General features: G+C 40.6%; 3 protein-coding genes across 5 annotated transcripts; 2 read left to right on the top strand and 1 right to left on the bottom strand.

Annotated features, from left to right (window-relative positions):
• Positions 1-220: 220 nt before the first annotated feature.
• Positions 221-5289, bottom strand: ccdc157 (coiled-coil domain containing 157). 2 transcript variants are annotated; one of them, XM_008419166.3, is made up of 9 exons: positions 5031-5289; positions 4303-4453; positions 3538-4222; positions 2565-2642; positions 2304-2473; positions 2036-2212; positions 1762-1930; positions 551-690; positions 221-405 (listed from the first exon to the last, which is right to left on the bottom strand). In XM_008419166.3, the coding sequence occupies exons 1-9, from the start codon at positions 5276-5278 to the stop codon at positions 382-384; spliced, it is 1842 nt and encodes a 613-aa protein (XP_008417388.2). In that variant the 5' UTR covers positions 5279-5289; the 3' UTR covers positions 221-381. The 2 variants fall into 2 exon arrangements, with proteins under 2 accessions (XP_008417388.2, XP_008417389.1); XM_008419167.3 differs by lacking the exons at positions 221-405; positions 551-690 and having other exon boundaries at positions 1793-1956.
• A 68-nt stretch (positions 5290-5357) lies between these two features.
• sf3a1 (splicing factor 3a, subunit 1) lies at positions 5358-11380 on the top strand. Of its 2 annotated transcripts, none has more exons than XM_017306927.2 (16): positions 5358-5448; positions 5567-5644; positions 6677-6786; positions 6883-7090; positions 7186-7443; positions 7532-7606; positions 7690-7840; positions 7926-8122; positions 8307-8424; positions 8708-9015; positions 9132-9380; positions 9901-10105; positions 10194-10348; positions 10636-10737; positions 10830-10901; positions 10991-11380. In XM_017306927.2, exons 2-16 carry the CDS (start codon positions 5597-5599, stop codon positions 11090-11092), a joined length of 2358 nt encoding a protein of 785 aa, XP_017162416.1. In that variant the 5' UTR covers positions 5358-5448; positions 5567-5596; the 3' UTR covers positions 11093-11380. The 2 variants fall into 2 exon arrangements, with proteins under 2 accessions (XP_017162416.1, XP_008417387.1); XM_008419165.3 differs by having other exon boundaries at positions 6674-6786.
• Positions 11381-12444: 1064 nt separating this feature from the next.
• LOC103470602 (TBC1 domain family member 10A) lies at positions 12445-24784 on the top strand. The gene is made up of 9 exons (XM_008419169.3): positions 12445-13125; positions 15000-15099; positions 17290-17397; positions 17718-17824; positions 17939-18053; positions 19851-19916; positions 20125-20314; positions 20402-20556; positions 22298-24784. The coding sequence occupies exons 1-9, from the start codon at positions 12944-12946 to the stop codon at positions 22928-22930; spliced, it is 1656 nt and encodes a 551-aa protein (XP_008417391.2). The 5' UTR covers positions 12445-12943; the 3' UTR covers positions 22931-24784.
• The last annotated feature ends 406 nt before the right edge of the window (positions 24785-25190 follow it).

The raw sequence follows: 25190 nt of genomic DNA, 5'->3' as shown, positions 1-25190 counted from the left end.
TTTCTAAATATAAAAATATTTTTACATGCAAAGAAATGTAAAAATCCATTTCTATTTTCTATTGTTGTGTTGATCTATCACACAAAATCTAAACAAAATTACATTGCAGCTTTTAACATGACAAAGTGTGAAGTTCAAGGGATATCAATACTTTTTCAAAACCTCTAACTCCTAGTCATTCTTTTTCTATGCATAATAATGGATTATGACCATCCTGGAACACATTTACAAGAAATACCCTTGCTGAAGTGCATTTGTTGGACTTCAGATGTCCATTGGACATTTATCAAAAGTATTTTTTTTTATTTTAGTGTTTTTGTTGATTTCATTTCTTGGACTTGACACGCTCAGGCTTACAGCTGGTTCACTTTGTTCCTGGATTCATGTGGGTTGAGACGGTGCTTTCTGTTTAGACAAAACAGTTTTCCATCATCCAAAGATCACATGAGAGCTACTGTAAATGTGCAACAGTAGAGAAATCCAATCCAACTTTTAATCTAACATTATATCTCATAACATCATATCTTATATTTCCTATCCATATTCTTACTTTGGGGATGTTCAACATTCCTCTTTGTCGTAGTTTCTCGAGACTTTTGTGTAGAGTAACGTTTTCCTGTTCCAGAATTTTGATGCGAATGTTATTTGATTGCTGTTGTTGCTCCATATCCAAAATCAGGTTTCCTGTACCTTGTAAATAATAAACAAAATAATCATATAATTCAATCTTGTAATTATCCACTGCAGAAATGACAAGAGTTACATATTAAATGTTAAATTCAAGTCCAGAAATACAGCGCCTCAGTGATATTTGTGTCACGAACATGTGCCTGGGGATAGTAAACACCTTACGTTTATTGGCAAACCCAGAAAATATTCAGAAAAGTAGAAATTATTTAAGTTTTTTCAGTGGCATAAACTCACAGTGAAAAAAACCCAGCTGTTTTCAACATGTTCTCCACTCTTGTTTGAAGAGCAGCTATGACAAATAGGTTTCTGTGTCACATAGTATTTATACCCTACAGAAACAGAACATTATGGAATACAGTTCCAAGACACTGATCATCTTGAAAAAAGTCAAATATACATAAAGAATTACAGTGCATCTGGTGACATGGGAGGAAAGAAACAATAATTGTGGCCACAAGTTATATATTTTTTCATTCATCTGTACCCACATAGTCTTCCAGGTCCTTCTCATAATGAAATGCAGCAGCTTCCCCGAGGTCAGCGTATTGTTTGTGTTGAATCCCCTGCTTTTCAAGCAGCCAAATTAAGTGTCTTGCAAGGAATTACTCCATACCTAACAGCAACTGTCTGAAGAATATGATTAGAGTTCATTCCCAGATTGAGATAAAACAATTATTAATGTTAATAATTAATGTTATTATTTAGTCATGCCCACGAAGTAAACTAGTCGTTCCCACGAGTAAAACAAATCATAGCTGTGAGTTACTAAGTTGTGGCCATTACTTTCTTTTCCTCCTCCTATATCACCAGACAGGCTGTGTAAAAAAGAGGTTAAGTTGCTTTTTATATACAGTAAATACAGGATATAACAGGGCACCCATTTCTAACGCCACTGATTTTGATATAAACAATTAATTCTTAATATGTTGTTTAATGATTAAATGCACTCAAATTACAGATTGGATTTCTGTAGAAGGTTTGGTTTCAGGTATGCTACTTCAATTAAAGATGCCTTTTGTACCACAAAATATATTGTGTGGAGGACTTTAAATGCAGGTGGGAATTTCCTACTTTGTGGTTGAGTGTGAGCCCAGTTGTTGAGCTCTGGGAAAGCCACCAAGAGTCTTTCTCTCTCCCTCAGCGCTTGCATGTGCTCCAACAGTTCGGCTACACGCTTTTCTAGGTCTTCTACACGCGTTTGTAGCGTTTGCTTCTCTTTTTGGAGATCTCCACAGATGTCCTGGTGGAAGAAAAATTACAGTCCATCTGGTGAATGCAACTATGTAAGCATTTAGCAATTTAGCATAAGTTTCTGAATTACAGAAATGGAAAGGCTCTTATCTACCTGCTGCTGAGAGAGCTCAGCCTGCTGCTGCTCCTTCAAATCGGTTATCTTTTTCAGCTGATTGTTTAAGTTGGCCTGTGCCTCTTCTTTTACTTCCAGCTGCCTCTGTAGCTCTTCATGCTCTTCATCAAGAGCATTGACTCTCTTTAATAAGGAATTCTGCTTGGCCTGCATTGACTAGATTAACAGCCATACAGCATTTAGCCCATAGGTATTGAAATATGTTGATTTGAGTGATAAACAGCTGTGTTTAATCTGCAAAGCTGACCTCCTGTTGACGGAAAGCGCTCTGGTACTTGGCCTTCTCCTTGTCAAGAAGAAGTTGCGTGGCACTGAGCTGAGTCTTGAGCTTCTGGATCATTTGTTGCAGTTCACAGCAGGTCTTCTCCTCTCTTTGTAGTGTTTCCATTTTCTGTTGAAGTCCCTCTTTTTGACCCACTATTAGGAAATGGATGATAAATGGTTCATTATGCAGCAAATAAAAAAAAATAAAATTAAGCTGAATGAAAAGAAATTTAGCATTCTTTACCGAGTGTTTCCAACATTTCTTGCTGGAGTTGTACTTTCTCCTTGAGTCTTGTATTGCTCTCCTCCAATGACAAAATTTCTATCAGAAATACATCAAAGAAAAATGTTTAGAGAGTCAAATTTTTTCCACATTAAAACCACAATCATCAATATATATTTTCTCAGATTTCAGAAACCAAAAACAAGGGGTCATAAATGTGGAGTTGAAATGACACATAGTTTTCTGGTCCTCAGCTGAATTTAGGTCAGGACTTTGACTGGCCATTCTGACCACTGAATATGCTCATCCACTATAGCTCTGGTTGTACGTTTGTTATCCTGCTGTAACGTAAACCTTCTCCCCAGTCACGACTCTTTTTCTGCCTCCATATAGTTCGTTGTACACTTTCCTCTGTAATTAGCTCCACCCATCTTTCTATCCTCTCTGACCAGCATAACTGTACCCACTGAAAAAAACCCAACCCCAAAGCATGATGTTGACACCACTATGATGGCAATGAGTTTAGGATGTTACTTTTCAACAGTGGCTTACTTTTTGCCAGTCTTTCAGTGGGGTCAGATTTCACGCAGCAGCTGGATTCCCACTGAGATTAAATTACAGGCAAGTGGTCTCATTTTATTAATTATTATGTGATGGGCTTGTGATGGACCTGCACCTTATCCAGGGTGTGGCCTTCTTCTTGTCCATCAATGGTTGGTGATAGGCCTCTTGCAAGCACTAACAGGGCACAGGTAACAACTGGTTGAATAGGATCAGGGCTGAATGTGTGAAAGAAAACTTTCTGACTTTAATTTGTCAAAAAATTTAGGAAACCGTGTGTCATTTTCCTCCATTTCAAAATGTGTCGCAATTTGTTGGTTTATTGCACAAAAATATCAGTGAAAAACATTTAGGTTTGTGTTTGTAACATGATTAATGCAAAAAAAAAAGGGGAGGGGGATTAAACGGATTTAAATGAAGTCACTGTAGTCACCTCTTTTAGATTGTTTTCGCTCTTCTTGTAGCCTTTGCTGTGTTTCTCGTGAGGTCCTCTCTGCTTTCCGTAGGGAAGACTCCAGCTGGGCCATGCAGACCTGGTGTTTCTCCACCTCTTGCTGGAACTCCTTCTTTGCGCTTGCCAGCTGAGAACCGAACCGGTTTCGGTCTGTTTCAGCTTTTGCGAGTGCTTCTCGAAGAGGCCGGACGGTACTCCGCACATCCTGAAGATGCTTTGCGAGGCAACGCATGTCCCTGAGTTGCTCTTGGGCCCACTGGGTGACGTCACCCGCCGTCATCTGTCCCGGACCCACCGTGTCTTTCATGGCGCCTGAGAGACGCTTAAGAGACGAGGGGAGACCCTCACTCTGGAAAAGGTCTATCAATGCATCTCCTGTGCTTCTCAGAATTGACTGGACTTTATGACACACATTACAGGGGATGAGGGATGACTCTGTCGTCTCACAGACAGCGTTGTGGTGTTTGGCTTTAGAATATAATGGTGGGGCATTGTGAACTGGACCTGAACATTCGCTTTTCTGGGGTGAGGTCGGTGAAAACGAAGCAGATGAACAATTTCTGCACAAGTGAGGGCTTGGGCTAGTTGAGGAAGTCACATATGACTCTGTCTTTGAGTAATCTAATGTTTTTGTTTTTGTCTGTTTTATGTCTTTGGAGTTCTCCTACAAAACAAAACAACCTTAACATTAAAATGTACTGGAATATTTACGTTGTGTCCAATCTGTAACGAAGCCAAGCTTACCTTCTTGTTCACACACTTAAGAAAAGTACCCCAGTAGTTCCTAACCACAAGGCCCACAGAGAGACATCCTTTTTGATGGCTTTGGTCTCTTCCCTGTCTTCCCCTCTGCAACTCACTATAAGAACTGATGCTTTGCAGAAGGAAGAGGAGTCTAGTCAAAGCAGAGGAGAAAGCAGCATGTTAAGAGAAGGCTTTGCACAATCATCTTGTTACACATTTATGCAAATAATTGTGTAACTTCCATATGTATTCATATCCCTAGAATTTTCTTGCATTTGTTTCTTTACAACCAGAAATTTTAGCATATTTTATTTGCATTGTGTGTCATAGACCATGAGAAAGGAGTAGACAATTGAGAAGAAAAATGAGACATAGTTTATTTCACAAACAAAACTAACAGGTGAGAAAAAAATCAATTAATATACAGTCTCTTCTGCAAAAGAATTAGCAGAACATAATTTTTGCTAAGGAATTTTTCTTTAGAAAAATTCTTTAGCATTTGCTGGATTGCAACCGTAATCCAGCAAAAGGTGCTTCTGCAAAATATTGGCTGGAAGAATGGATGCTGAGACAACACTTAAAACTCTGCACCACATAAAACCCAAATAAAATAAGCTTAAGCTTGTGGTTGAAACTTAAAATTTGTTAACAAAAAAAAAAAAAACAAGCAAAAAAACTAAACAAAAAAAATTATGTAATAAGAATATTTTTACATCTTAGTGTACTACCTGTCAACCACCAGCTCCAGTAAAACAACATGCGAGTGCTGATTGTATGCGTGCTCTCCATTCACAAAGTCATACTCCTCCAGCAGGTCCATCAAATCCAGATCGCTGGCCAATTTGTTGGGGAACTTCCAGGAGGTGTAATTGATCGGTCCGGTTCTAGAAACCACGTCCGCAATCGCACCCTGAATATCCACCAGGTCTTTCCGGAGGCTCTTAATGCAGTCCTTGTGGCCCAACAGCTCACTCATGTCTCACAATTTGTTTTTATATTCCCAGTTAAACACAGAAATAATCCATTTGACTTGTTTACATCGCGTTTCCCCGACAACGACGAGAATGCCACTCCAAGGTCCATAATGCACTGCGGCGTGTTTCCGGATGTAAAAAACCTCCATTATCCCAACGAAGCTGAACCGTAGTAAGTATTACGAGTTTGGCAATTTACCTGTTATTACTTACATTTTAAAATATACTTTTACAATTAAATTGGGTTCGGAGTGTGTTTACGTGTCTTTGTGGTTGTCTGCTTTTCGTAGCTTTCCGTTTGGAGCAGTGGAGACGCAGCCATGCCGCCTGGGCCCGTTCAGATAGTTCAGCCGGAGCCTAACAACAAGGTAACGCCGTAGCTTAGCTAATGTTAATGGTTGGACCACCGACTCGACGGAAAGACTGTGTGGCGTTCTGTCCACGTTTTTGCTGTAAAACATATTATTTGTCTGAGTGTGCGTATTTCTGTTTGGGTTTTAAAACAAGAAGCGGCTTTGTTGTACGTGAATGAATGAGTGGCTTAGCTCGTTAGCATGGAGGCTCTCCGTAGTTCGTTTACAGCGGGCCACTGCAGATCTTTATTTGTTAGTAGTTTGACACGAAGAAGTGCAGAGAAAGGAGGGGAGGACATGCAGTAAATGGACCGGGCCTGGAATCGAACCTGAGACGGCCTTTGTTAACGAGTTGCGCGCATAACTTAAATCGTAAAACCTTTGACTCCTACACAGCTATTAAATTTGTGGACTTTGAATATAGCATTTTTCTTTTCTGAATAATTAAAATAGCTTTCTAAATGAAAATTGCCCCCAAAATTAAGTTTCTTATTGAAGGAGTGGTTGATTTGATTGATTTTGCTTAATTGCAAATCCAGGAATTCTTCTCAAGATCTAGGGTTGAGAACATATTTTTGTAAAACAATTGACAATGGTGCCAAAACAAGTATTGTGTTCAACCCTTAATAGGTAATACCACTTTTCTGTCGAAATGTGTTTTAAATCGTATTATTCACCTAATAAACAGCGATTGCTCCAGGAAAATGACACAATATGACTAAATTAAGAAAAAAAAAGAATTAGTTACACTGTTAGACAATTTAACTAGCATAAAAAAACTGAGCCTGAATTTGTTGGTAATTATGAAACAGAAATTATGTAGTAATCCTATTTACGCGTTGCTATCTGTCAGATGTAGAATTATTGCAAATATTTACATGTTGAAATTAGATTTTTGGTCGAGTTTATTTTCTATTCAGCATTTCTATTGAATTAAATGGTAAAATAAATCCTTTTGTAGTGAATTTGAAATTGTTTTATAAAGCATGCCTGTGCTCTAGAGTTGTAAACTTTGAACTGTTAAACATTTGTGAATCTTATCAGCAGAATGATGGACCTGCAGAAGAGACTCCAGCCACTAAACCCATTGTTGGCATCATATACCCTCCTCCAGAAGTCCGAAACATTGTCGACAAGACGGCCAGTTTTGTTGCCAGGTTAGTTATTCTGAATGTGGCATCAGTACACGGTACACCTACAATCTGAAATGGGTTTCCTTTTACAATCCAACTTTTTTTCTTGCGATTTCACAGGAATGGACCAGAGTTTGAAGCAAGAATCCGTCAGAATGAGATCAACAACCCCAAATTTAATTTCCTCAACCCCAACGATCCCTACCATGCTTACTACCGCCACAAGGTCAATGAATTTAAGGAGGGCAAGGCACAAGAACCATCTGCAGCAGTGCCTAAGGTCATGCAGCAGCAAGCCATGCAGCAGTCTCAGCAGCTTCCTCAAAAGGTATCCCACTCCCTCTACTCTGTATTCCCATTTTTGGGGCTTCTACTTGAGCAAGTTGTTTTTTTTATGGTTTTCGACGCTGCTTTTATTTCTAGGTGCAGTCGCAGGTGATTCAGGAGACCGTGGTCCCCAAAGAGCCACCCCCCGACTTTGAGTTCATTGCGGACCCCCCATCAATCTCTGCGTTTGATCTGGATGTTGTGAAGCTCACTGCTCAGTTTGTGGCTCGCAATGGCCGACAGTTTCTCACCCAGCTGATGCAGAAGGAGCAGAGGAACTACCAGTTTGACTTTCTGCGCCCACAACACAGCCTCTTCAACTATTTCACCAAACTGGTGGAGCAGTACACGAAGGTGAACTACAAGATTCAGCCTGAACCTGATTCAGTGGTCTGTGCTACTGTATAGTTGTTAATTACACTTTAATCTCTCAATCTTTCAGATCCTGATTCCTCCCAAAGGCCTGCTGATCAAACTTAAAAAAGAAGCTGAGAATCCAAAGGAAGTTATGGACCAGGTAATGTCTTATAAGTGGAAAATTGAAAGCCAATCATTGCGGATTTCCCCTGTTAATTGATTGCTTTCGAATCCAAAAATCAGGTGAGGTACCGAGTCGAATGGGCAAAATACCAGGAGCGTGAGAGAAAGAAGGAGGAAGAGGAGAGGGAGAAGGAACGGGTCGCTTATGCCCAAATAGACTGGCATGATTTTGTGGTGGTAGAGACGGTGGATTTCCAGCCCAATGAACAAGGTAGTATATCATCAATTAGTTTTTGCATGTAAGCTGGAAAATTAGTCGTTTTGACTTTATTTGCTTATGTTTTTCTTCACTCAAGGTCACTTCCCTCCACCCACGACACCAGAGGAGCTCGGCGCTCGCATCCTGATCCAGGAGCGCTACGAGAAATACGGAGAAAGCGAGGAGGTGGAGATGGAGGTGGAGAGTGAGGATGAAGAGGATGAACGAGAGAAGCGGGCCGACGGCCAGCCTTCACAGCCTGATCAAGACACACAAGTCCAGGACATGGATGAGGTGAGAACTTAGCAGAGGAGTCAGGCAGAACCTGAACAAGCCCAGTCAGACACTAATTTTAGATGGAATAAAGATTGCTGTGTAAATTTTTGTAGAAATCTACAAAGCATGTTGCCAGTGCATGACTTGAAAATAGTATTTTTAAAAGATCTGCCTTAACAGAATTTTCCATGCGTTTCTTCAGGGATCTGATGACGAAGATGAAGGTGTGAAGGCTCCGTTGCCACCAGACAACCCGATGCCACCCCCGCTGCCTCCAGCTCCAGAACAGGTTATTATTCGCAAGGACTACGACCCCAAAGGTAATTCACTCATTTATATCTTAGTTTACGTTAATCCAAATAATCGTTTCAGCCCTAATGTAAAAGCTTTTATTTAAACTCTGTGATGCAGTTGATTAAATGCTGTTGATTTTTGTGGTGATTTCAAGAGTGAGAGGCATAATGACAGTTTTTCTTTTCCTGAGTGAACAAAGGGAAAAGTGATGATAAAAGCTCATTATTATCATTTTGGTAGGAGATTGTATGGATAAAGTCTGTAGGAGGACTGGAAGCTGATCAAACTCGTGTTATTTTGCTCTTGCAGCTTCCAAGCCGCAGCCCTCGGTTGCAGCTCCAGACGAATACCTTATTTCACCAATCACTGGTGAGAAGGTCCCCGCCAGTAAGATGCAGGAGCACATGCGCATTGGCCTGCTGGATCCACGCTGGCTTGAGCAGAGAGACCGAAGCATCAGAGACAGGCAGACGGAGGACGAAGTCTACGCTCCCGGTTTGGACATCGAGAGCAGCTTGAAGCAGCTCGCCGAGAGGCGTACTGATATCTTTGGTGTGGAAGAGACGGCCATCGGAAAGAAGATCGGCGAGGAGGAAATTCAGAAGCCAGAAGAAAAGGTAGGAATAGATGTTGATTCAAAAATCTCAAAACATGAAATCATGACAGTTTTTTTTTCCTTAAATGTGAACAGTGGTTTGTTTTCATATTTTTCTGCATTTTCGTTGACCTGCAGGTCACCTGGGACGGCCACTCGGGGAGCATGGCTCGCACGCAGCAGGCGGCGCAGGCCAACATCACTCTGCAGGAGCAGATCGAAGCCATTCACAAGGCCAAAGGGCTGGTGGGAGAGGATGAAACGAAGGAAAAAATCGGTCCCAGCAAGCCAAATGAAATTCATCAGCCTCCTCCCATGCCCTCATCGGCACCAAGTCTGCCTAAACCCAGTCCTCCTGTCACAGCCGTGGCACGCCCACCCATCTCTGTAAGTTGTTATTCAAAATGGCTAAATGAAAACCAGATAAGGATGCAGACGGATCACAGAGAATTTAAAAATGGAGTTGACTTGTTAAAATTTTGAAGTTCTTACAGCGCTGATCATATGAACTGTTAATCAGAGTATAATATGGTGCTGGGATGCTGTTCACCATAGCAACAGTAGTTTTTCTCCAAAAGTGATAATCAAAAATTCACGATAAAAAAAAAATTGGTTTTGTTATATAAACAGTTGTATACCAAAAACTAATGGGTATGGTTTTTAGTTTACTGGAGTCACTTTTTTTAGAAGCAGTGCAAAATATTTAAATCTCACTTTAAAAAAAACATCGTTAAGAGTTATTCTTTTCAGAATCTTAACTCTCTACCAGCAGGGGCTGGGAAGCTTCATTTAGATAAAGCAAAGTAAAAGGACCATCCTGGAAGAAAATCTCCTTTATTCTATTGATATTTGTGGTAATGTAAGAAAAGTTTAAGTGATAGAAACTCTCCAATTTGCCCTTCAACAGGTGGCTCCTCCAGTCCGTACCACTCTGTTGTCTGCCGTACCTGTGATTCCACGGCCCCCGGTGACTCCTGTGGTGCGTCTGGCGCCAGGTCAAGTCATTACACAGATGCCGCCCATGATTCCCGCTCCTCGTGTCAACGTGGTTCCCATGCCACCAGCGCCCCACCTCATGGCCCCCAGACCACCTCCTATGGTTGTTCCAACTGGTAAGCTCAAGGTTTCCCAGAATCGTCTTGAAAAATGTTCATCATTCACTTGTTTTTTAATGCTAAATCAAACCATCTCTTCTTCCAGCGTTTGTCCCCGCTCCTCCCATGCCACAACCACCCAGCGCTGCCCCAGCGCCGCCCGTCCACCCACCCCCTCCTCATGAGGACGAACCAATGAGCAAGAAGATGAAGACGGAGGACAACCTCATCCCAGAGGAAGAGTTCCTTCGTCGAAACAAGGTCCGTTAGTGACGGTGTATAGAGCTACACTGAATTGTGTGCAGCTAAAATTATTTATCCTAATGAAGGTTCTAAGATAACCTGCACTGTGCAGAAGAACGACATAATCACCTTGATTTAAAAAACAAAAAGTTACATTTGTTTAAATCCTATATCTGGCTGCTTTTTAGAGAATTTTGGCCATAACGGATGGAGATTTACTTGGTCACAGTGGATGTGTAACTTTTGTAACATGGAGCGTCAAATTGAAATGTTCTTTGTTTTGCCACATTTCTTGCTGCATTTAGGGTCCTGTGGCAGTCAAAGTGCAAGTCCCCAACATGCAGGACAAGACCGAATGGAAGCTAAATGGGCAAGTGTTAAATTTCACTGTCCCACTTACCGACCAGGTATGTTAATATCTATATATTTTTTTAAAAATGTGTGCTTGAAGATGTGTCCGTTTCAGACTTTTGGATAAATAAATGAAATGTGTTTACAGGTGTCTGTTATTAAAGTCAAAATCCATGAGGCAACAGGCATGCCTGCTGGAAAACAGAAGTTGCAGTATGAGGTAAGCTTGTCTCTTACTTCATAGGAACGTTTTATTTAATCCAAATGAATCAGATTTACAGATTTGTAACAAACATGTTTGTTTTACAGGGCATCTTCATCAAGGACTCAAACTCTCTGGCTTATTACAACATGACCAATGGTTCCATCATCCATTTGGCTCTGAAGGAGAGAGGTGGAAGAAAGAAGTGAGACGTTCGTCACAGAAAACGTTAACATTACGCTACTCGTCCCTAGTACGTCGGTTTAGTTCAGGAGAACATTTTGGAAAAATGCTTGCTTCTTTTTTTTTGTCAAAAATATTCTAAATGTTATTTTGTCCTTGAATGGCATGTTGTTTCTAATTAGTGGTGATTTTTAGTTTCAACTCTTGATTTATCCATGACATATGTACACTGATGTTGCCCTTACAAGTAAATTGCTCAAAAATATAGATTCCTGGCTTGCTTGCCCATTTTAAATAAAGGACTTAAAAAATCATTTGTTGCTGTTTGACGTGTAATTTATTGTTCAGCCTTAACTCATAATGTATTTTGACAAACTGTACCACTGCTGGTACTTAGCCTTTTATGAAATTCTATTTTTTAAATTGTTGCATCAACAAGGTAAACACAAAGCATATTGCCTGAATGATTCAGTGAGCTGGTGGCATGGGAACCCATGGGAGCCCAGTCAAGAATAGAAAACAACTAATTGCCCATCATTGGGGAAATTCAGAAACGTTTTGAAGTATTTGAAGCACATCCATCTTTGAATTTAAAAAGATACTTCTTCAAGGAGAGGTATCAAGAATTGCCCAGACGAAACTGAAACGGATAACAGTGAACCAAATTACTGATGCTTACTTATGCCAATCTTTATGCACGCTCCAACAAGTGTTCTTCCATGATTGTATGTAGTTGTATCAATCTCCTTAACAACTTTCAACCCCTTTCCTGTTCATGCTGAAAGAAAATCCCCACAGAAACATGCTGCCAACGCCATGCGTCACGTGGGAACGCTGGGAACAGGGTTGCACATTTCAGGTTTTTGTGTTGGTTTATCACATAAAATCCCAATAAAATGCTGTTTCTGTAATTTGGCCAAACGTGAAACAGTTCAAGCACTGTTGTACACACAAAAAAGATGTTGGGCGTCTGTTCATGCATTAAAGGTTTAATGACAAATTGCCAAAGTTACAGATATTATGGATATCCCTGTATTTCAGACATATGACAGCCATTTTGGATTTTGAGGTTTATGAGGGAAAATTTAGGTTTCCCTCATGGATGTCAAGACTTATTTTTCTCAACTTAAAAGTGAAAAAGAGGACCAAGTTTACGTCAGAGTGTCTCTTTTTTACCCTTCGGTTGCTTTCTGCGAAAAAGCACAACAGGCCGCAAAGTTTAAGTGGTGATGTAGTGCTGCTTTACCATGTCTTTGACAGTAAAGTACTACTTGGAAAACACAGTGGCGCTATTTAAAAAATTTAGAATCGGTGTAAATGGGCGCTAAAAAGTGATTTATTCTATTCTTTATTCAGCCACTAGGGGTAACCATAACATTACCTTAGGAAAAATCCAGTCAGGAGTGTGGATTTGGCTGCTCCCTGGTCGAAGCAGTCTGTCCAGCTGTACACTCGGAATGACAGCATAGCACATTATTCTAGTATTAGCTGAGCTCAAAATAAGTTTAATTATATAGACGCCATGGGTTGTTAGGATCTGGAACATAGTTTTATATGATGTAACTCTGATGAGTCGAAGGTAGGGGCAGTCAGAAATAGTTTAGGGTCGTGTTGGTACGAGCGGTTAATGCTAACTAACAATTAGCTTGCTAATGAGGAATTTAATACAAGTTAACCGCGAAAGCTAACGGGTAAATTATTGAATGCGGTCCGATAAAAGAGGCTTTGGAACATTTTGCAACCAGGGCGGTTGTTGGGAAAGTTTTATTGAGATTTAGGAATCATGGCGTCGATGTAGTTTGACTGAGTTTGGGCTGTCAACAAGCTCGCTGCTGACGTTAGCTAACCCTGGCTAGCCAGCTAACTCTCCTGCCACCATGGCCAAAACAGAGAACGGCCGCCCGTCAGTGGACATGGGGAGCATCAGGACACTGAACAGCAGCCACATGGAGGATGAGAGCTCCTTGGGATCCGACTCTGAGATCAACGGCTTCACCAGCGAGAGGCAAGCCGACCGATACGGCTTTATCGGCGGGGCGCAGCAGTACTCGGAGGAGTCGTAAGTTTATTTCTGTTCGAATGGTGATTCAGTCCCACACAATGTTGTTTTGCAAGCATATTCCAAAGGAAACTAAAACATGGGAGTGGTGGAATCCATTTCAGATTGATTGCACAAAATGGGCATTGTGATACTTTTAATGTAGTTATGATGAAATGTCACAAGTCAGGGTGGTGATGATCAGTCGACTTGCATGAAGTGGAAAGCTCCGAACCAGCTGCGTGGCACAGCCTGTCTTTCTCTTTTTTTATTTCAACTCCATCATGCTTCTCTTACTTTTGATAAATAATATTCGGATTTTGGTTCTCTAATATTAAGATTCACCAATAAATCTAGTCAATCACAGGGTATATAGACCTATATATTTTTATATTCCACAGGATTTCAATCTGGATATCTGGTTTTAATCCAATCCACAGTCGATGCTGTAGGATTTATTTGGATTGCATTGTTTTTTCTACAGAGGCATTTCTTCTCCTTTCATGGCAACGCTAAAACGGTGAAAGGAGTGAGTGAAAGCTGTGCCAGTCACTCCCCAGGTTCTCTTTCTGCAGTAGTGTTGGCAGGCGTAGAGCCCCATCTTCTGGTGCCCTTATACTAAAGGGCCTCTTTTGGCTCCGTTTGTTGGTCTCATTCTTACGGGTTTGCTTACAGTGCTTGGCAATAAAAGTAACTTGATTGTTTAAGGGCTTTGAAAGCCTAAAAGGGAGCATAACTTCTTGTACTTGTGCACCACATCCAGCCTGCACATTTAGCTGACTGAGATATCTTCTGTGTGTGTGTGTGTGTGTGTGTGTGTGTGTTTTCTTAAAGTTTACTCTATGACTGAGTTTTAACCCTGCTATTACAGGCTTGGGCTGATGAGATAATTACACACCTCAGTAAAGCATTAGACATCATGGGTAATGTTAGCTTTGACCAACTTAACGTCTTCATTTCTGTTGGAGAACTTTCTCATTTTATTCTTTCGCATAAAATCACTTCAGGTCAGTTCTGAAGCTGTTTAAGTCGGATTCATCTGAGTACGTTTGTGTTTAGTTGTTAACGTGTAAAATCAATCATAATCTGATCCAAAACAACGGAGATGCTTCACTTGATTGGTTTTCATTTGATCAAATACCACTTTTTATTCTTCCTGTTAATTAATACACATGACAGCTCATAACTCCCACCATTTCAAGCCTTTAAACACATCAACCAACAGCGTCTTCATAATTGTGAGTAAAATAACATGGGGTTTTATGATGTTTGGTGTTTCCACAAATTGTTTAAATTAAAATGTAAAGCATGGCATATTTTATATTTAAATGTAAAAAAAAAGGCCAAAATAATTTGACATGTTGGTAAATTAAACTTACTTTAATATTGTCCGTATTTATTGTTTGATGTATGAGCTTAAACAAACAAACAAACAAACAAAAAAAGAATAAACACAAATTAAATTTGGTAGTTTTCAAGTGGCTAGAGTGTCTACACTCTACATTAGAGATTTGCCAGTCTGCATAACGACGTTGCTGCGTGCAGATTTCCAAATGTAATTTTAATTATGTTACATAAAAAAGAGTGGGTAGCGTGCCTTTAGTTTCCATGTCATCAACTGTTTCTTGTTTTTTTGCAGCCAAAAATATGTCCAAGGAGGTTAATTTGTCTTTCTTAGCAAGGAAAAAATACAGTAGTAGCTTTTTCAGCAAGCTGAATGGCAGTCATTAAAAGGCTTATCAGCCCCAGAAGCATGAACTTTTTAAAATCTTGGTTTATGCTTCTCCGGCCTGTGTCTTGGCAGACATTGCTCATACTTGTCCAAATTAAACACGATTTTTCTTTCTGTGTGTTTTGCATATTCATTCGTATTTTCCACCCTTTTCACACCCCAGCGCTCAGGACGTCCCCCCCGAGGTGCTGAGGCAGCGCGAGGTCAAGTGGCTGGACATGCTCAGCCACTGGGACAAGTGGATGATCAAGAGGTTCAATAAGGTCAGCACCTGCTATTAAAACCTGCCAAGTCGATCGTGTGTCTCGAATCGTGTTGTTGTCGGAGCCCGAGCTTCCATCTCTGTTGCTCCGAGGATTTTTAATTGCGCAAGCCGAGACTTTATGGACTTATTGTTTGCGGATCCACTTGTCTAGCAAGTTCTGTGTGAACCGGTCTCTGCGACTTAGCGACGGGCTGGAACGTCACCTCGTTTCCATGAGTCAGCAGCAAGCCAGGACACAGCCCTGTTTTGTTTTTGGGGGGTTTTAAATCACACTGCAGCATGTGACAAAATGCCTGTCTCAGCTGCAGGGCAGGCCCGTACTTACTTTCTATGGGAGAACCGTGTAATAAAGGTGCCGTAAATGTAAACTCCCAGTGCATTACAAGCGTGCACGGCTTTGGGGTTTGTTTTATTGAAATGACTTGTTACTATTAAAAAGAAACTTTTCTTCAGAAGCATACAGGAATCATCTCAGGGAGTGATGGTAATGCAGATAAGGCCGCAGTGTGAAATGTGCTCAGTTTGTTGCCTCATGTACGGTTTGATGTTGTTATTCGTGACCGATCACAGCTCCTGTAATTAGAGAAATTACATAAGACGCGTAGTGCTTAAGCTTTTGTTGCATTCCTGAGGAGGCTGACGGCACAGTTTGGTCCAACAAAGGTCAACATAATCCTCCCTCAAGGTCCGAGCCAATCAAGAAGTTGTGTTCTGTGTGTTTTGTATGCGTTTAACAGTTTTGGCCCTCCATGTTCTTTTTATCCACTTGCTGATCTCAGTTCTTTACCCAAGTTTTCTTTTAAATTTAAATAAATCTGAATGTTATTAAAACTTCAAACGGAGGGCTCATATCTTGCAAAGTCGCAAAATATAATTTTCCAGTTCTGGAGAACTACACAGGTGCATCTTAGATGAACTATTGCAGTAAAAATAAAGTGAGCCTCGTGTATAGCTTGACCACACGGTGCTATAGGTCAGTCAGTGACTCCTGTTAATTTTGATGATTGATGCTTATAAAAACACAAAGTTCATTGTTTATTAAAATATTACATTAAACCAATAAGAAATATATTTTTTAAGAGGGAAGTTTTGCTCTCCTGAAAAATATGCCCAACATGCTCCTGGTAGACTCTCCTCTCACTTCGGACCTGCTGAAGCCCAGCGGATCATGAAGCGTCACTTCATGGCTCCCTGAATCATTCCTGACTGAAAACGTCACATTGAACCTCCAGCACATGGATTCTGTGCCTTTCTGCTCTTTGGCCATAGTTTCTAAAGAAAATCTGAAATGTCCATTCATCTGAAAAAGGGACTTTAGACCAGTCCTGTCCTTTGTCTGTTGGACCCATACGAGACCCTTCTAATGTTGTTTCTTATGCACAAATTGAGTTCATTCCCTCTGCTTGTTACATTTATGTGTGCTGGCACTGGAAATGCCAACTCCAGCCACATCCACACCTTTTTTTAATGTCAGTATCACATTTTCTGAGAAACTGAATTAGAGGTTTTCTTTAGCTGTAAGCTATTAGCATCAACATTTACAGAAATAAAAGCGTGCAGATGTCAAACTCTGTGTAATTAATGTGACAGAAGCAGCCTGAGCAAGAAAAATGATTTTATTCTTTTAAAAAACCACTCTTTTTTGTGACATTAATTGCTATTTAAATGTCATATTTTCTTTGGTTTATAACGTTGCCACATAAACTTATTCAGTAATGAAGTCCAATCTAATGAAGAATCTGTATGTAGGCTGTTTTTTATCAGTTTCAGTTTCATGTTTTCTGGTTTGTGGAACATAAATTACAGCCATTGAAACCCAATCAGATTGTTCTGAAAGCCGATGGAAAAATACAGAAATGTAAATATGTAGCAGTTTAGAATTTGAACGTAGAAACGCATCCATTTTAAACATTTCACATCAGTCTCTTTAAAGCTTGTATCTTTACAGTCAGATATTATTAAAATAGATAATAATATCTATTTTTAAAGTTACAGGCTGTGATCAAAACCAGACAATTTCTTTAAGTCAAAAAAAAAGAAAAGAAAAGAAGCCATAACTCAGAATTAAGGTTCTTCCTTTAGGTTTTTTAGATGCAGTCCATAAGTGTTTCATTGACTTTTGTTTAGCGTTGACCCACTTGCTCTTTGGTTGATGTTTTTATTCAGTAAAATCCAACTTCTGGTTCAGGTGAGACTCCGCTGTCAGAAGGGGATTCCTCCCGCCCTGAGAGGCCGCGCCTGGCTCTACCTTTCAGGAGGGAAGGTGAAGAGGGAACAGAACCAAGGAAAGTTTCAGGTCTGTCAACTTCTTCTTTCACTTCCTCCTCTTCTGCTCCGTTATTGTATTTTGGCCTCATTTCTTTTTTTTTTTATATATATATTTCTCTGGAAATTTTTACTGAAACTGACCAGCTTAGATCTACAGTTAGATATTTGTGTCTACAATATCTAATTAGTTTACAGTTTGAATGCAGCCTAAGAAATCTTTTGATTCCCTCTTAATAATTATGACATTTTGTAAAGCTTAAAAAAAACATTATCTCTGAAGTATATTCCTTACATCTTCATGCAGTAACTGGACAGAAACCGTCTGATTTCCAATTTCTGTTCTGTCAGGAGCTGGACAGTCAGCCAGGAGACCCAAAATGGCTCGACGTGATCGAGAAAGATCTCCATCGACAGTTTCCTTTTCACGAGATGTTTGTGTCGCGAGGAGGACACGGGTGAGTAATTGGATGTGTCGGGGTCTGATCTCACACTTTTAATTAGCGATTGTGTCTTGTTTGACAGAGAATGTGATTAAATCCTGCGTCTGTTTGTGCTTCGGCCCTGCGCAGGCAGCAGGATCTGTTTCGTGTTCTCAAGGCATACACTCTGTACAGACCGGAGGAGGGATACTGCCAGGCCCAGGCTCCTATCGCTGCTGTATTGCTGATGCACATGCCTGCTGAGGTATCACTTTTTGCATGCGCATAAATCAGATGTTGTTCTGATAAAGATATTTTGCAGTTAAAAATACTTGGATCACATGATTTGCTTTGAAGCGGTGAGCTGCAATGTTTTTTTTTTTTGTTTGTTTTTTTGTTTTTTTGAGATCAGCAGCATGATGACAAACTGTACAAGTGATGTAATGCCAGAAAAGTGAGCTACTCCAGTGACAAATACTACATCTGCTTTAAGCCTTCTGTGGTACATTAGTGAAGCAAAGACGCTAATCATCTCTATCAGTGGTTCGACAGCTTGTTATTTCCTGTTTCTGACGATTCGTAGTTGGTTTCCAGATCTTCGTCAACCACTTTATCTGACATATTCACACACACACGTTTATGTTTCAGTTCCTCATTCAAAGTTATAGTATTATAAATAAAGACTGAGTAGGATGACTGTAAATACCAAGTGTTCTCAAAGTGATTTAAGGATGAGGAACTGTTCTCCACACAATAGTTTTTGTTGAAGATTTGTTTTTGCACACTCATTCTATGCATCTGTACCTGTATTTAGGTCACAGTGCTTTTTGGCACTTTTTGGCTACTTTCTTTTTTTCTTTTCTTTTTATTTTTATTTTTTGTCACGTTTAAATGTTTCTAATTATTAAATGCTTGTTAATTCCAGACAGAAATCACCTGATTATCTGCAAAATTCAATACTGGAATGAGGATTGCATTTTTAAAAGCTATTCAAACCAACCTGATCCTAAAAAAAAAAAAAAAGAATCACCTCCTTTGTTTAATCATCAACTCATTTTAATTGACTTCAGTTTTGTGCATGTTTAGTTTAGTTTCCCCAGCTACACCCTGGCCTGTTTCCTGTAAGTCCCTTGCAATCAAGAAATCTCTTCAGTATAAACATCAATACATGTCTGGTTTTATATGAAGTTCATTAAAAGATCTCTATAAGCAACACGTCATGCCCCGATCTAAAGAAATGTAACAGTTCAGAAACAAAATCATTCTATAAAGAGTTGCAAAGCCACGACTAAGGCTTTGGGGCTGGAGAGAACCAAAGTGAAAACACAAAGAACCAAGGGTTCATATGGAGAAAATTTGGAAAAGTGGCCAGAAAACATCTAGATTATCCTCAAGACCGTTTCAAAGGTGAAACGTTTTGGAAGATGCGTGCGACATGGTGCTGGCAGCATGGTGGTGTGGAATTGCTTTGCTTGTTCTGCACCTGGATACCTTGATTGCTCTCGATCAGAAATCCTGAATGTCCAGGAATCAGTTTGTGACCTGAACCTCAAATGTGCTCCTCCAGTGGGGCTGAATTAATCAGATTCTCCACAGTAAAGTGAGCCAGAGTTTCTCCACAGCAATTAAGGAGACTGATTGCCAGTTGTCTCAAATGCTTGGTTGCAGTTATTGTTGCCGTAGGGAGACTCAACCAGTTAGGTTTAGGGAGCAATTAATTTTTATTTTTATTTTATTTATTTTTTATTTACAAGGGTTACAAGGTTATTTTTGTCTCTGTATTAAGTGAAATAATTTGAAAATAGCATTTTGTATTTACTCAGGTTTTCTTTGTCTGTAAATAAAATGTGTTTCATAAACAGAAGAAATCTGAAACTCCATAAATATCTGTTGAGATATAAAGATGCTGCTCTTGTGACTCATTTAGGATTATTGGACAATTAATTATTTTCTCCGCACGCATGTTGTGCTGTCATTCTTATTTGCATACTTTGTGTGATATAACAGTCATGATGATGTTCGTAATGGTTTCTATGGGGATGCTGTGTGTTTGTTTTGGCAGGATGCTTTCTGGGGATTGGTCCAAATCTGCGAGAAGTATCTTCCTGGTTATTACAGCCCAGGCTTGGTGAGACCGATATAAGAACGCATACACAGTATGACATCACCTGAGGTTGGGTAAACAAAGGAAGTAATCTCAGGACACATGGACAAGTTCTAACAATACTGACACCGTACGGCGGGATTGTTGTGATTGAAGCTCTCAGATGAAACTGAAGTTTTTTTATTATTTTCTCTCTCTGTCTTCATACATTTCTTATTTTTACGTCTCTCAGGAAGCGATCCAGTTAGATGGAGAGATCCTGTTTGCTCTGCTGCGCCGCGTCTCCCCACTAGCCTTCCGGCACCTGGAGAAACATAAGATCGACCCCATCCTGTACATGACTGAGTGGTTTATGTGTGCCTTCTCCAGAACCCTGCCCTGGGCTTCAGTGCTGCGTGTCTGGGACATGTTCCTCTGTGACGGTAAGAAGCGCCTCAGTGCGCCTTAGCTCTGGAACTAAGCATCCTAGCTGAATCCTCCCCCCCTTTTTTTCTCTCTCCCTCCCTTAGGAGTCAAAATCATTTTCCGGGTGGGTTTGGTGCTGCTTAAGTGCACACTAGGGACTCGTGAGAAGCTGAAGACCTGCCAGGGTCTGTACGAAACCATGGAGCTCCTCCGGGCCATCGACCCTCGCTACATGCAGGAGGGATTCCTGGTCCGAGAGGTAAGAGCGGAGGACACGGAAGTTCCTCCTCCGTGTAAAAATCACAATTTTATAACAAGTGGTGGCAGATGAGATTTATGATTTTATTTTTTACATTGCTCTCTAAAGTGGTGGTTTCTCTGAACTAAATGCTGTGTCGTAACTTGCTGCTGATGTTGTACTTGAAGGGGATGTCTTCGAATGGAATCAGCATGTCCAGCAATATTTCATTTAAATAGTTTATTATGAATAAAATGCTGACATGCAAGCAATATTTCATGACCATATTGAACCAGTTCAGATCTTTCTCTGAGGCCGTGAACAATTAAATTAGGGAATTAGATTTCACCTAGACGTATAAAAATCTTAATTATGGACTCAAAAAAATCCTATTTTGAAACATTACTTTTAAGCCCTGTTAGTAGCACCTTGTGAAATTCAGGTAAGGCAGAAATTTCAAACAAACCGCTTTGTTTTAAAGCTTAAAAGAAATTCACAATCAGCCGACATGTTGGAACGGCTTTTACACAAACGCTTTAGGGCGCCGTATTACAGCACAGCTCATTTAAAGAAACAGAGCTGAGATGTCAACTCTGCTCAGCGATTATGACGGTTAAAACAAAACCTCTATCTGGTTCCAGTACTTGAAAGCCTCTCAATGTGATGTGCTTGAAATGCCAAGACACGACACATGGAGTTTTTGCTGGACGATACAACTGAGAAACGCAGTTGATATTTCTCATTATTAATTAGTTTTTTGTTTGAAATGTTTAAAAACTGGCAAACTGGTGGCATGTTTTATCCACAGCTTCACTCCATGCTGGTGTTTTTATTGTTAAGCAGTTATGAGACACGGTGGCCAAACCTGAAACTGCTGCTGCGCAAGTTACTCAACAGGTTGTTGCTAGGTAACCGAAGAGAGAGTGAGTGACTTGATGCCACCAATGCTGCTTAGCCGGCTGTGAGAGGTTGCACGGCTAAAGCCTTTGCCTCTGCCTACATCCCCCATAATGCTGTGCTGTTCTGGATCGGAGTTCAGTGAAATTATTGAATATTATTAGTATTATCTGTTATTGGTTGATATTGGTCAAATGGGAAAGCTCTCGTTTTCTGCATTGATTTTGACTTTTGATCGTCATGGCAACAGCTTCATATCTATCTTGTTGCAAAAATATTCCGTATGCGTAAAAACTTCACAAGTAATGCGTTTTATTATGATTTCATATGAAAGGACCTACATAAAGTATTGTACAACTAGTAAGTGAAAGCAAAATGCTGCAGTGTCTGCAGCCTAACATTTGTCTGCAAGGCATGGATCATTCGGTTTCTTCCGTCAGCCCAGTCTTACCAACAGCGGTTTCTCAATGTGGGCATGAAGTTGGAAAGAACAAAAGGATGTCACGGATTTAGAGAAGAGTAGAGTCTGAGAGTCAATTAACTTGACAAGAACCAGACCTATTGAGCAGAGCGCCACATGGGCAGTGTCTGCTCACGTACTAAGCTGTGTAAGAGCCTCTGTCTCCTCTAACAATAACGGCTCTCATGTATTGGGCCGACTCCACTGTGGGTGACCGAGTATCCACAGCAGCTCGCTCTCCTTTGACATTTACTGACAAAGGAGAAGTTCACTATTCTAGCATAAACAGTCTAACATGGATGGGATTTATTTTCCAATGTGGGATCCTCCGACTTTTCTTGCCCCACACTTTCCTAATGACGTCTGATTTGTTTTGTTTTGTCCCCCCTCCCCCGATCTTTTCAGATTCTCGAAGTGCCCGTGACGGCGCGTGACGTAGAAAAAGAGCATCACACCCAGGTCAAACGCTGGAAGAAGAACCGCGGCGAGCTGAACTTCAAGCCCGCCCCGAGGATGCACGGCGCCCGCATCATCATGCTGGCCGAGCCGCCCAGGCGCCAGGACCTGCAGCAGAACCCCACCATCGTGCTGGAGGTTCCAGAGCCTCCCCAGAAGCTGAACAAGGGCAAAGAGGAGAGGAAGAGCAAGAAGAAAAAGAGCGTGAAGAAACCGACCGCCATCGAGGAGATCCCAAACCCGTACCCTCTCCCCACAGATCCACCTTCTCAATCTTTGAATCCGCCTTCACCATCTTTGAATTCTTCTTCACCATCCTTGGCTACGCCTCCACCAACCTTTGATCCGCCTTCTCCATTCTTGGATCTGCCTTCTCCATCCTTGGCCCCGCCTCCCCCATCCTCGGATCCACCCTCTCCGCCTCAATACTCCAGCGTAACCCCGGAGACCTCACCAGAAACTGAAACGAACTCCAATCACCAGCAGAGCGCGCCTCCTACAGACCTTCCTGCTGCCAAAGAATCTGCTCTCCAGCAATCCACACAAAGCCTTAGCAGCTCAGAGCAGGATACATACCTGTAGCTGTAAAAGCGACACAGCCCGTGTGTGTGTGTGTGTGTTTTTATATGTTTGTGTGTGTAAAAAGCACCAGCACCCTACAATCAAAAAGCCAGCCTCGCCGACGTCTCCCAACCGGCCAGCATCCTCGTTAATCTTAGCGCTGGACTTTTCTCCTTTTTTTGTATTCATGCTAAACACACGTTTTCCTGTATTATTATTCACATACTCTAAAAACTTACGTGCAAAGTGTACAACTACTCAAATCCCGTTAGTTGACCACGTCAAGCTGCAGCTTCCACGTGAGATGCTGAATGTTCACTGCAAGTCTTAATTTTCTGTTTAAAGCTGTCAAGTTACAAAGTGTTTGTCTTTGTGGATTAACGTAGAAGGTGCCAAAGTTATGCAACTTCCGCTCAAGCTTAACACTAGTAATTTAACAGGTGACACGGTGCAGCCAGCACAAAAAGACGTTTCTGGTTTAGTCCACCAGAGGGCAGCCTCACACAACCTCAACCTGTTTTTCCACATTGCTAGGACAACTGACCACAGTACTGAGTCACTAAATGTGCTCTCTTTTTGTATTTGCTTCTCACAAACATTTTTTTGCTTTTAGTCGAACTGTTGTGCCGCGAATATCTCCGGAGTTCATCGTCTTCCACCAGCAGGTTTCTACGTTGTTGGACAGGAGAGCACGGGACATTCCTCTTTGTTTGACACATTCCTGCCTTCTTAAACGCTATTTACTTCGGAAGACCTTTGTAGATATGCAGATCTGTGTAACGTGGGCATGTGTGTGTGTGCACACGCACCTCCCGTCAAAAACACGCTTAGTGAATGACTGCAGCTCACCTGTTGGTGCTGACCTTTTCTTTTTTACGTTATTTGAGAATTTGTAAGAACGAAGGTCAATTTTTTGGGGGACTTTTTTTTTTTTTTTTTAAGCTTTCTACAGCTAGAGCTTCCAAAGAAAAACAAGACTGTTCTGAGACTTATCCGTGATATCGTGCTGCGTTCACGGTCAATGGGGATTATGGGATTTCCATGTGGGAGATTTGTAGCGTTTTTCTATGTAATTACTTGTACGGAGACCTTCAGGGGTTGTGAGGCTTTTTTTTTTTTTTTCCTCTTTCAAAACACAACAATCCATGTCAGTCCAGCTTTTGTTACTTTAATCACTAAATGTAAGCACACACTTGTGGATGTGAGAGTGTATAAAAACGTCTAATTATATATATATATATATCTGTAAAGAAAAACAACTAAGAACGCAGTGAGGTTTAGGATGATATGTGACATCTGTATGCAATTTCTTTTTTTCACACTTGTCTTCTGTGTTTAAATGCTTTTTTTGTGTAGATACATGTAAAAAAAGATTTTTGTCTTTAAAAAAAGCATAATGCTGAATTTGTACTGAGTGGTTAAAGAAACAGACTTAAAGTCAAAGTAGGCCAATTTAACACTAGAAAAAAAGTTACAATATGGAGTTTGCAGGGAACTTGCCACTTTTTTTACTCACTCCAGAAGATTTTTCTTTTTACACTAGAGATACAGGAGATGTGTGATTAACACGGAGGCTACAATTGCGGGAAAAATGTTTTTGGTTATTCTCGCTTGAAACATTTGTTGCAAGTTTGCCCCAATCTGCCAATAGTGCAGTGTGCCCTGCTCACCAGCAGATGGCAGACAGGAGTCACTGCTTTGAACTGTCCTCCACTGTGGGTTACTTTTTTTTTTAATACAGTTGCACCTTTTTATAACTAGACGTATGGATAAAGTTAACTGCATATTTCCATTACATTTGTAAACATGCTACAGCTGAGGTTGACGTTACAGCTCTCATTTTGAATAAAGTCTATAAACGTATGTAAACATGAATGCATTTGGACTTGCTGTTTATGGGGTCAGCTCCTGACCTTTTTGTTCCTGAATTAAAAAGAAAACCTACATCATTACTGCCTGCTTCCACACATATAATAGTTGAGATGATGCATCTTGAAAATGATGATGGCATTCTATGTCAGGTGAAATTGCCTCCAGATATTACACTGTAACATTTTATTACCAATATCAGCTTAATTTAGTCTCTGTAATGCCAGTCTGTATTATGCCAAGGCTGTCATTTCAGGCAGGGGTACATGGTACTGAATCTTATTTAGGGGTCCATGACATTTAATACATTGTCTACTAAATTAATTATTTAAACATTTATTTTATAGTACATTTGATTAAACTCTTCATATTTCTCCTCCTCTTGAGAGCAGTAGTTTATGGTTCTCCTTAT

Source organism: Poecilia reticulata, chromosome 9 (assembly GCF_904066995.2).
Source record: "Poecilia reticulata chromosome 9, P_reticulata-male-v2, whole genome shotgun sequence".
In the NCBI taxonomy this organism is placed as follows: domain Eukaryota; kingdom Metazoa; phylum Chordata; class Actinopteri; order Cyprinodontiformes; family Poeciliidae; genus Poecilia; species Poecilia reticulata.
This window is presented reverse-complemented; position numbering and strand designations above follow the sequence as displayed.